The 12,235-nt window shown below is 37.7% G+C and overlaps 2 protein-coding genes across 2 annotated transcripts; both read right to left on the minus strand.

Annotated features, from left to right (window-relative positions):
* Nucleotides 1–360: 360 nt before the first annotated feature.
* On the minus strand, nt 361–6,275 carry ercc2 (excision repair cross-complementation group 2). Its single transcript, XM_079885337.1, has 23 exons — nt 6,130–6,275; nt 5,946–6,045; nt 5,494–5,571; nt 5,337–5,399; nt 5,117–5,230; nt 4,922–5,038; nt 4,436–4,552; nt 4,230–4,353; nt 4,047–4,143; nt 3,815–3,948; nt 3,299–3,467; nt 3,057–3,175; nt 2,782–2,851; nt 2,623–2,692; nt 2,230–2,331; nt 1,932–1,995; nt 1,721–1,842; nt 1,542–1,634; nt 1,346–1,418; nt 1,165–1,235; nt 944–1,087; nt 731–874; nt 361–565 (listed from the first exon to the last, which is right to left on the minus strand). Exons 1-23 carry the CDS (start codon nt 6,132–6,134, stop codon nt 473–475), a joined length of 2,283 nt encoding a protein of 760 aa, XP_079741463.1. The 5' UTR covers nt 6,135–6,275; the 3' UTR covers nt 361–472.
* Nucleotides 6,276–6,792: 517 nt separating this feature from the next.
* On the minus strand, nt 6,793–10,538 carry LOC307167739 (cdc42 effector protein 2). Its single transcript, XM_079887012.1, has 2 exons — nt 10,270–10,538; nt 6,793–8,561 (listed from the first exon to the last, which is right to left on the minus strand). Exon 2 carries the CDS (start codon nt 8,344–8,346, stop codon nt 7,534–7,536), a length of 813 nt encoding a protein of 270 aa, XP_079743138.1. The 5' UTR covers nt 8,347–8,561; nt 10,270–10,538; the 3' UTR covers nt 6,793–7,533.
* Nucleotides 10,539–12,235: the final 1,697 nt, after the last annotated feature.

Below are 12,235 nucleotides of genomic sequence, written 5' to 3' on the forward strand. Positions count from 1 at the left end.
TAATGTCTTTAGCATGTAAAAGAGCACCATTCAACATCCAAATCCTTTACCTGAGAATGGCGAGCGGCAAGAATTGCTTTGATTTCCAAACACCTGAGGTTCTCCGACTCTCTTCCATAAGGAAATGCACATACGTCTTCTTAGAACCTGACATGGCAAATATGAATGTTGGCGTGGATTTTAGCATACACCATCCAAATTCAAATCTGTGCATACACACGTTTTATAAATGAGTCCCCCGGTGTCTTCTAGTAGTCTCCCTCTAACTGTGGTGATTACAGTTGTCATTTAGTGTGCGTTTGTGCCCTCTACAGCTGCTTCTGAGACAGCATGTTGCACTTCAAACAGTACAGAACGACACTGGTTAAAGAAAAGCATTTATTAATGCTTCTGGGATTGTTGTAGAAAACACTTTAAAAAAATACATATATACACATTTTCTCAATTTTTTTCCGTTCCGCTGTAAGAGACCTCAGGCTTGATGCGCAATCTGAGCAATTTTCTGGAGCATATCCTCAGACTGCAATTGTTCCAGGGTCAGCAGAGACAAACCCAACTGATCCTCCTGCCACACAAATATTCTTATGAGAATTATGCACCTCACAAACTCATCCCAGACAACATATCGATACGCTCTCACTTTTTGCATACACATGATTTCAGATGCTTCTAACATGACAGGTTTAGATCACTGAATCAATGACCGTGGTCACCCATGATTTGACCGTACCTGTCTGAAGGGCTGTGCCATCTGTCGCAGGAAGTGTTTGGCTAACTGCACCGTCTCATCAATGGTCAGATTTAGGCTTCCATCTGTGAGGTGTTCCTGGATCCAGCGGGGCAGCTTTCCTCGCTTATCTGCTCGTGCGTAACGCTGAGGGGAAAAATATCAATTAAACGACAAAGAAAAGTTTGCATGCTACTTTCCCACCAGTTTACTTACTTTATCTGCAAAGATCATCAGGCCATAGTCTGTTTTGCCTCGGATGACCCTACCCACACACTGAGCCGCATGCCGCATCGCATCAAACGTCAGGAAGTCATTTTCCCGGATTTGAAACTGCTCTCTGAGGTATTCCAACCGTGCCTGATTCAAGCAAACGGGTCAGGGTTTTTATTAGTTACAGACAGTATTAGAAATCATGATCTAGGAGCTCTACATACCTTGAGGATTCGGCTCTGAGTGTAAACATACGGCACTCCAAACATGATAACGGCACGACCAAAATGATGAACTGGGGGTTAAAAGGAAAAACTGATCAACAAAAGGTTTAACTCAATTTTACTAAAGAATTTGCGGATTAAAAACAAACAGCGCTAAATTGATCAAGGGACTAGTATCCACCAAAGTCAATCCCCTCGGACACTTTCCCTCTTGCCACGGAGAGCAGAATTGCTCCTCTGCCGTTCTCACAGGCCTGAAAGTGAAAGATAACAAAAGTGATTACATTATTACAGGACACTTAAAATAAAGTCAACATTACATAAGACGATTAAGGGAAATAGGATTAGGGAGCATTAAAAACCCAATGGTTATTGACCTCCTGATACTTCTCCAGGGCCATGCTAGTCTCGGCTGCATCTTGGGTCTCTATGAAAATGAGCTTGTTCCTTTGGATGTTCTCAAGGATTCCCTACAAATCCAGCAAGTTAATCAGTTATGATTATAATAACAGCACTTTAAATTATTCGGAGAAGGAATCAAGTTGCTTCTTTATACCTGTTCATACCAGGAGGCCACAATGTTCTCCATGTAAATGTAACTTGTGAAGAATGCCACAATTCCGTCAGGGACAACGGCGGACATTTCCAGCAGCAAGTTTCCATAGTTCCGGATCACAGCTATGGGATGTAGTAAATAAAATGATTCTCTTTCAACAGCACTACAAAATAAAGCCAATTTCACTAACAAAATTCACAAAACAACTTACCAAAATCTTCTCTGGTCTCAAACTTGGAGGTCATCGCTACCTGATCATTCCCTCGACCAACAATCTGAAAATAAAAAATGGGAAAAGAATTGTCTAGATAAAAAAAATTCTAATACAGCTTAATGCAGTGGTTCTCAAACAGGGGGCCAGAGGATAACTTATAAGTATTTAAGTAATTGTTAAGTAAGGGGGGGCTTGTCTTTGACATCCGTCTCATATATCTTCTTTCAAAACTTTCAATTAAATATGCAAATATTTGCACAAACAGTTTGATGGCATTGCCATAGTCATAACTTACAAGAGGGCACAGGCAGGTTCGAGCCAGTGTCATGGTGAAGGAAGCCACAGTCACTGGGCGGAAATCAAGGATGCGTGGGTAGATGTCCAGCGGAGAGAGCGTCTAATTCGGAGAGAGAATTAAAAATGATCTTAAATCCAAAAGCCAGAATAGTGAAGTTTCTCAAATAAATAACTTCAGAAGATAATAATGGATGATGTGGAAGTGTAGGCTACTGAGGTTTGATGACAAGTGACACTTGGCCTGCATACTTTAAGGTGAAAGTGAAGTGTGTCTTGCACAGATGGCATGAGTGTTACAGTGGGATTATAATGAAGAGATTAGTGGGTAGGGTGTGTGTAATCTAATATTCATGCAAAGATAGCGGCATATGGATTGAGGAGCACAGCTTACCCCTGATGTGATGATAACTGACTGAAAACGCCCAAACACTGGCTTTATGGCGATAGAGGGGTCCATACAACTGCAGAGAAAGGAAAAGTTAGTGATAATGCTAATAAACTGAAATTAATAGACATCTAATAGAAATGACAAATTGCAGAATGAATGCACCTGAAGTGAAGAACAGGATTCGCTATTGTTGGCGTTTTATCTTCAAAGGGTTCAATGATGATGGTGAAGCCTAAAAAAGAATTATTACTCATAAGAACTCACTTTTGAAGGAAAACATTAGTAGAGCAGCTTTCTGTTGGTTAACTTAAACGCTGCAAAATCTGCTAAATGTTCTGCTAAATTCCTGATCACATGGATTCCAATTGGAGTGACTGGATTTCCATGTAAAGTTGCAGAACAAGGGTAAACAAGAGGGCAGGATGAGGCTTTCTTACCTTTGCTGTAGGTGCTGACAAGTGTGGCAAAGTGTGAGATCAGGGTAATGGCTGAGAAGTCAGCGATGTCTGCAATCTCCAGCGTCCTCAGCAGTGAGCGCAGCCTCTCGGCACAAAATCTGGAAGTGGATTAAATATACATTTAGGCTGGGGTGAATATGTGGCTTCGTTACTTAATAATGACCATCAGTACTATTTCCAGTACGGGGTGGCAGAAGAAACTGACTGTTTATTTTTCTCACCTCAGGGGTTTGCGGTCAATGCAGACCTTCTCGAAGATGTCTTTGAGGAACTGAGGAGCACTCTCCTGCACCACATGATGGATCCGCAAACGTGCCTTCAGGTACTCGAGGAAGCGCTTCATAAAGCCTACAAAGTGCTCTGCAGTGCGGATGCTGCCAGGAACAGCCTCTGTAGTGAGAGTCGCATGTGTCAAACATATCTGGACACTGAAGCCACACTTAAAAATGTATGAATGTCTTTACTTTATAAATCAAAAATTTGAAGCAAAACATTTCACAAAAAGAAGTCTGTTACGTTTCATTTGATAGGATAGATATTGTATTTTTATAATTCAAAATCAAGACAAAAAGTATCTAACTAAAACTATGGGACCAGTTGGTTAAAAGTCATCATCAAAATATGAAATTTGTTCGCAGATGCTAATTGGTTGGATATATTGTATCTAATTCAATGACAGGCATCTTTTTAAGTGTTTCCAAATACTTAGTGTGTCGTTGTAAATGATAAAAATTGACCTTGGAGGATTTCATCAGGCAAAACTGGATTGGACAGATAGATGTCAGTCTCTCGGGCAACATTTGCTTCTTTAAGACCCTCAACTAATCTCCTGTATTCTTCTCGAAGTTTGGCAGCATCTGTTTCCTTAATTCTTTAAAAGAACAAGCAGAATGCAGGGAATTTAAGACATTACCCATGTAATAATAAATAAGACACTCGTTAATTCACTCTCGCACTATTTTGTCACACTTGCTAATGGTGTTTTGCAGGGTTTCCACATTAGTCTGGCAGCGATCCAGCGTCCTCCTGGTGATGTTGACGCTCATGGAGTCAATGCACACATTATCTAGAGGGAACAACATCAGCTTAAATAACCATGATCTGTCTGCATGATATGGATGACAGTGACAAGCACTGCAATTTGCTACTCACCGATGTTGTGAGCCTCGTCGAACACGACTACAGATTTCTTTGCGAGCTCTTTTGAGACCACGTCTGCAATTTTTGGATCTAGCAAGTAATGGTAGCTGTATACTACTATGTTTGCGTGAAGAATCTGAATGAGGAAACATATGAAAGCAACAACAATCAATTGCATGCATAAAAAAATATCATACTAAATCTAGCAAAGTACTCACTGCGTAACGTGCCAGGAAGTACGGACACCAGCCCTTTCTACGCCCTAAGTCCTTCAGATCATCCAAGTTATATATACCAGGGGAAATGGGCACTTGTCTGCCAACTGAATCAAATTCCTGCATACAGGTATTCAATTTTATTAGTGTTATTTTATTAGATATAAAAGTAATTAAAGACTATACAGTTCAAATTACAATTTGGAAACAAATATTTTTAAATAATTATAATAATAAATATTTATTATTTCAAAACATTAAAATTATATATATTTTTTATTTAAAAAAAAAATCATGTAACATTTTATTTACATGGACTTATTTATTTCATACATTAGAATACAATAAAATATACTGTAATTCCCTGCATACAGGGACTGACCAAAAACTGAGTGACTCATGTGACACAAACTGTGGTTTAGGATTGTAAAGTAAAAAATAAATAAAGAGGCCAAATGCTACAGCATACACTTGAGAAATGCTTCATACCTCATAGAACTGGCAGACAGGTTGACTCGGGTTACTGTGATGCTGCGCTCGAATATACGAAGCTGTCAGACTGTGACACTTTCCATCTACTTCTTTTCCAAAACGCAGAGAGCTCACCTGTAATCACACATTCACTTCCGCTTAATGAGTTCACCTGCACACAAATTTTACTGAAGCTCATTTAGCAGCCTCTACCTCAGGATGAATGCACAGGTTTTTCCGTGAAGAAAGTGCCAGTGCGAGGAAGTCGTTTTTTGCTCCTGTTTGCTTTGTATAATAGTCCATTAGTTTCCTTAGCTCTTCCACAACCTGACAGGAGAAGAGAGGATGCAGAAAAGTCATACTTGATTAACTGATAGCGTGAGTTTTTATGCAATGGGTTATAAACATGTAAATAATGTCAGTTATTGAATACCTTTTCTATCTCTGGCACAGTGCGAGAGCAGTAGACAAGCTTGGTGACTTCTAAAGGGTAAGCCTGCAAGAGGTGAAAATATAAATTAAGATATGTGCAGAGTTATCATATAGTGAAGTTTCCGATTGTATAACACAGTCATTCAGAAATCACTCGCCTTCTGGTAAGCAACGATGAGGGAAAGAAGAGAAATAGTTTTTCCTGTTCCTGAGGGCATCTCGAGAACTCCATGACCCTTTGCACACATAATAGAAGGGAGAAACAATTATAGATATATACACATATTATACATATCTAAGTTTTTGAAAGACTTTTGACTTTTAAACGCCTGTTGTGAGACAAATGTAAAATGAACAAATTTGCCATGTAGTCTCTCAATTAATATAAGATTACCAAAAAAAACAATTGTTAATAATAATTCGAATAGAAATAGTTCTGTATAAAGTAAAAGAAAAAGCAGTTTAAATGTTTTATCTTTAAGATTTTTATTTTACATTAAGTATAGCATGTAACATTGCATGAAATGTCATGTAAATTACCCATAATGTTACTGTATATTATATAAGACGAAACTGGCTCAATGGATGAATGGATTATAATATAGGCTACCTTTGCATCCAGCGTCCTCTTCAGCTCAAGCATGTACGAGTATTGTTCGGGATAAATGTAGTCATACGGAAAATAGACTAATAGCCCGTCGATATTCAACCTAAAGGGAAATTAAGGGCAGAAAACTTCTGGTAAATAAACACTGGGTTATTAGTCCAAATATTAATTTGACGGTTTTACTCACTTCATGATAGCTGGTAGCTTTACAGCACTATACCACTTCTTGTAGTCAGTTTTCTTTAATTTCACACAATAATAAGTCTATATATAACTGTCACGCGTATATTACACAAATGACTACTATCGAGTTATACGGGCGTTCCTAGCAGCACGAAAAGCTGTCGCAATTAAAATACGTAAGGTATTTTGCTTCTGTGATTGGTTGTTAGCTTGAAAACCCTCCCCCAGACTCTCATCTCATTGGATGATACGCATGTCAATTCAACTTTTGTGGCGGAAGTACATCTAGAAGCATGGGGTTAGACCTAAATAATCAAAAAAGAGTCCGGAATAAATTTTCACTAGAAAAATAATATTCTGCCCGACTGCAATAAAAAAAATAAAAAAATAATGATAATAATAAAAAAAAAAGGAAAAAAAAAAAAAGAAAAGTTGTACTTTACTAGCATCAATTATTTTAAAGAGTTTAGTGTAAATAATACAAAATAAAATAATAATAATTTAATAAATAAATGTATTATAATAAATACAAAATATATATAAAAAATTTCATTAAATAATTAATATTTTGACCATAGAGTATATAATAAACATTAATACAATAATAAATACATGAAAAGATAAAATGAAAGAAAGAAAGTTTTTTTTTAAACACCAGAGGCATATATTTATAATATATATATTTTATTTACATGAACATTTTTATTTAATATATTACAATGCAATAAAATATACTTTATACATTATATCCCAACAAAGATAAACCTTTACAAAGTGATTTCCTTTGTACTCATAGGCAGGGAAAAGAAGTATTTTAGATCTCAGGCTAGACAGAATACAATGTTTTATCTGCATAACATGTTTACTCATATGGAAGTAAATCAAACATGCATTTTGGGCCATTCGTTGATAATATGCTCCTACTTTGCCTAAAAATGATACCTTCCTCAAAACTTAATGAAACTTTTTTGACAAGAAAAATGTACTATCTAGCCATTCCCTGCTAAACGTAGCTTAATAAGTAACAGCAAATATAAAAAATGAACAAATTGTAAGTTCTTGAATTTTTTACATCTCCAGATAGGTCAGAATGACCAAAACCCAGGAAAACACTGCTCTTGCAATGTTATCTATTAACACTGTTGTGTAATGACCTGATCACCTAATGGAAATGAATTGATCGATTGATCATTGTATTTTTAAAAATGACAGCATCACAGAGTTTTCACAATTATTGCCTATTTGTGATAATTACATGTGGTTAAAAAAGTGCCATAACTCTGCAGCATCTGTGGCACAACCAGCTATTGCTCTTTAATCCCAATTCTTCCATTGTCCTCTGAAACAGGCATAATAAGATGGCATGGGTGAGCTGACACTTATATCATAGTATCTGAAGTGAATCCCCTCATATCTCATGTCTCTCCTCCACAGTCTTATAACGGTCCATGATGCTAAGAACATCATCCAAAATGGATGGTCCCAGGTCCAGGTCCAAACCCATTAGGGACTCTGAGCGTGACATACTGGGTGAGATAGCCGGAGACTCACAGTGTTCGCTCCGCAGGTCCTCATTACTGAGCCCTGCATCAGAGTCCAGACTCAAGCCTCGTTTTGGATCCAGCGGACCACAGCCTTCCGACATGGAGTCGTCCGAGGAAGCCTCGGATAAGTAGCCCGTGGAAGGCACCAGGTGTGGCAGGACTGGGATCGAGGCGGAGAGAGTGGGGTCACGGCACTTCCCAATCCCTTCCTCACACACAGACATGGAGCGCTGCTGCTGTGCACTGTGATGCTGATGAACAGGAGTCGACTGCTCGTCTAAATGCAGACGGGGGGGTTTGGGTGGAGGCTGCACCGGCGCGATAAACACCGGCATGGAGATTGTGGTTTTGAGGAGAGAGTTGTGATGATAATTATGACTGCGATGGTAAGTGTGGCTCTTGCTGTTCACATCGCAGATCTCATCCATTCTTCTGTCCATGCTGTGAGAACGAGAGTTGGGCGGTTGACTGAGGGCAGGAAGCATGTCAAGTTTGCCTTGTAAGAATCCCACATCGCCAAACATCCCCCCCTCTCCCTCAGGCCCGACATGAGCACTGTGACGCACATCACCCAGCGGCGGGCTTATCATGTCGCCTGAAAGAACGTCCCGTATTTTCAACTTCTTGCCTCGCTTTGGTGTAGATGTCTTTAAGTACATGGGTGTCTTGGCTGGCATTCTGTTTCCCAGTATTCGGTGTGAAACGTCTGTATTTGTAGCAGAAATGAAGAGGAACCTAGTCCTCAGTCTGATATTAGCTCTTTCATACGTTTTGATTGGTCGGTCACCTTTATTTCACTTTTAAATCCCAAAATGGCAACTGGAAGCGACGTCCTTTCTGTCTTATGTAAACTCTTCAGCAGCTCCTGGAATTTATCATCACAACAGCAGATCTGAGGAACAAAAAAGGAGAAGAAAGATTTACAACCTGTGAAAATCAAGAGTGTGTTGTAGAATTAAAAATACAAATACACACCCACACACACAGAGAGAGAGAGAGAGAGAGAGAGAGAGAGAGAGAGAGAGAGAGAGAGAGAGAGAGAGAGAGAGAGAGAGAGAGAGAGAGAGAGAGAGAGAGAGAGAGAGAGAGAGAGAGAGAGAGAGAGAGAATTTATTTATTGTGCAATTTGAACAAAAAAAGAAAACAGCTGTTTTTCTTCTCCCGGTGATTTATATTTTTTCTCTCTAGTCTTTGCAGCTACTTACCTATGAATTACAAACCCTCAGAAATAGCACTTCTTCCAAAACGTGTTGCAGGGATTTGTTTGATTTTTTGTAAGCTAAAATAGCAAATACATTGTGTGCATGCATGCCTTTATGAGTATAATTTTGACTGCCCCAGAACATTATTGGCAGTAGAGAACGAGATTAGAAATCCCTAGTTTTTATTCCCCTTTGAACTCTAGCTATTACTGTAAATTACATCCACACTGACATATACTATTGTATTCAACATATAAATGTTGTGTGAAGATTGCATAACTTTTGGAAATCACTGAATACAACAGACTAATTGCACAGTATTATTATTTACTTGGAGTAAGTATAAATATACTGTGTGTGTGTGTGTGTGTGTGTGTGTGTGTGTGTGTAAGGGAAAAGACAGAATCAAAGTGGTTATTTTTGCTAGCAGACATAATTTAATTACGCCATTACTGGCACCGCAGGCATTAAAACAAGCACATTTCTGTTATTGTTTCTCTATGAGAGCCATATGTTTTTACCATTTAGACTATTCACAGCTTGTTGCTGAGATTTACTGGTGTGTGACGCAACTGCGAAAACATGTTTGTTAAAAGAAAGACAAAAATATATATTGAATGTTTAAAAGCTGTGTGTTCTGTCAATGGTGAGCAGAAGCATCACCTAATGTACATCTCTTAAACGACATCTGTCCTCGTGACCTTCAGAAAATCACTTGAACCAGTTACACTAACTCACCATTATGTAATGGCTAAACACTGTTAGTCCTTGAGAGCAGCCAATTCCCGGATTTCCCTAGTAAACCACATGGTGTCATTGCTTTAACATAGCTGAGACTTCAGTCCACACCCACCATGGTGTTGGTTATTTATCAGTTTTATATATATATATATATATAGCTAGATGAGATGTGGATGTGAATGACTAAAACCTTGTTTAAGTATTATAATTAAGGGCTTTTACAGTCACCAAGACCCTGATTTGTGCAATGAAAAAGCCAGTTTTAGATATAGGCCTACTGAAATTGACCTTAAACACCCTGTGAACAGTGTTTTCATCACTATGTAATAATATGTGTGCTTACATCCATTACAATAATGTCTGTCATGTCTACTTGAATTTATGAGTTTTGAGAGTTTTCAGTTCGGTCATCAGAAATTAAATAAAAAATGTCCTTAAACATTTAAGGAAGCAAACCTTACAGTGTTAATGAGTTTATATAGATATAGATAGGCCTATATAGTAGCCTACAAATGAAATGGCAATGTATCAGATTCGAACAAGTATTCATAACCTGATACATCCTGACACTGTAAATCTCAGCACTGACGTAGAGTTTGACAAGTTGATATTTAAATGACAATATTCAAAACTTAATGTGAAAGTATCTGTACTTGCCTTTGATATTTACGTTGAAACCCTCGTTTGTTCTGGTACTGATAGGTTATTCCGAGGTGTTAGTGGATAAGCTGCTCTCTGTGCGCGTTCTCGGTAGGGTTGCTATAAACCTCTTAAGTTCGCTGAAGCTGAAGCTGAGGGTGACGAGCTGCAGAAGGGCAGGGACGGGACGGGGGCGTGCGCTCATCATGCTCGTGAATGATGACATTTTTTGTCAGAAGGAGGGGCCCTAAAGTGAGGTTTTGCACCGCTGTACGGTAAAATATCTGTTCAAAGTTGTTATACAGGAAGTTTTGTCATTTACAACTGACCGTTTCCTCAGTCAGTTATTTATTGCAATTAAAGGGACAGTTCACTCGTAAAAGCTTCAAAACGATTTTAAATCTTTTTTTTTTTTTAATCGTATGACTTTTGAAACTCTTATGTCATTTGTCTTCTGTTAAACACAAAACATATTATTTAGTATAATGTCCACGCTGCTCTTTTACATACAGTGAAAGTAAATGGTGACCAGGGAGGTCAAACACAAGTTTTAGTCAACAGCAACTTAACATAAAGCTATCATATGACTTCGGTGTACCAATAGTATTCTATTTTTTATGATATTTTTATGGTTTTTGTTATCTTTTTTAAACTTGACATCCCCAGTCCCCATCCACTTTCATTAGGCCTATATGGAAGACAGCAGCTCAAACATTCTGGTAAACTTATCCCTTGGATAAGTTATCCCTTATCCCTTGTTTTTCCATTGAAGAACTAAAGTCAGATGGGAATTTGGAATGACACGCTAATGAGTAAATGACGACAGAAGTTTCATGGTGAACTGTTCCTCTACCTTCAGGCCACTAAGCATTGCAAATGCTTAGCAATGTTTTTTCCCATTCTGATGTGGCATTGACTCATGGGATAGACAAGCCCTACCCTGTAGGTTTCATAAACAGTAAAAAAAACAAAGCAATGATTTGACATGACAGATTGCATAAGCAAAGAAACAATGTTGTAATATCCCTTTACTGGTAACCTGGTTACTTCTAACCTTTTTCAAAAAATAAATCTTGAACAAATGAATATACATGGAAATAGTAAAATAATCAAGAAAAAGTTTATATTTTAATTGACAAGCATTAAATGTTTATCAAAGACTTAAAATTCAATAAAATATAAAAATGTTTGGCTTTAACTGGTTTTGTGTATTTTTAAGTTAAATAGCCGACTGTATATTATTTAATGTGACTAAATCAATCTGGCTACAATACATTATACAAGTTAAAATAACTTTTAGAAATCAGGTCTTATAAAACGTTAACTCTATACTTTAACCATTCTGATTATCATTTTGGACATTTTTTTTTTAAATGGCATAATCGTGTGTCATGTTTCCAAAGAAATCAGATGAATCAAGTACGTGTGTTTTTAGCTTGAAACAGCGATGAATTTCTGACTGAAGAATGTGACTGACTGCCAGATCATTATCTTCATTTGAAGATAAAAAAAAATGCAGAGCACCTTAAAATATGCTGAAAACAGCAAAGAGAACCTACTTTATGTGGTTTAAATAGATTTTCATTAGAAACATTTGTTTGACACAGTCTACGTAGTTTCATAGGACGATGGGCCAAGTTGATCTCAGACTACAAATATGCACACAAGGCCCTCTCAAACCATCCTTTAAAACGGGTCTCTATTTTATGGCTCTGTGGGTTTAAGCTCCAGTTAATGTTAAAATCAATGACTACCTCTGGAATTATTATAATCAGACTTCCAACATTCACAGAACTGACATTTATAACTTTAACACACATTCAACACACCGCATTCTAACCCGTTTTCTCAATATAATAGTGTCAGTATAGCCTATTCAGTGTGTTGGAATAAGTCTTCAGAGCTATTCCTGTAAATTTCAACATCATTTCTATGTATCATAGTGTTGACCCACTTGACTGAACACTATTCCATAGTGTCTCAT

Source organism: Squalius cephalus (genome assembly GCF_949319135.1).
Source record: "Squalius cephalus genome assembly, chromosome: 11".
Lineage (NCBI taxonomy): Eukaryota > Metazoa > Chordata > Actinopteri > Cypriniformes > Leuciscidae > Squalius > Squalius cephalus.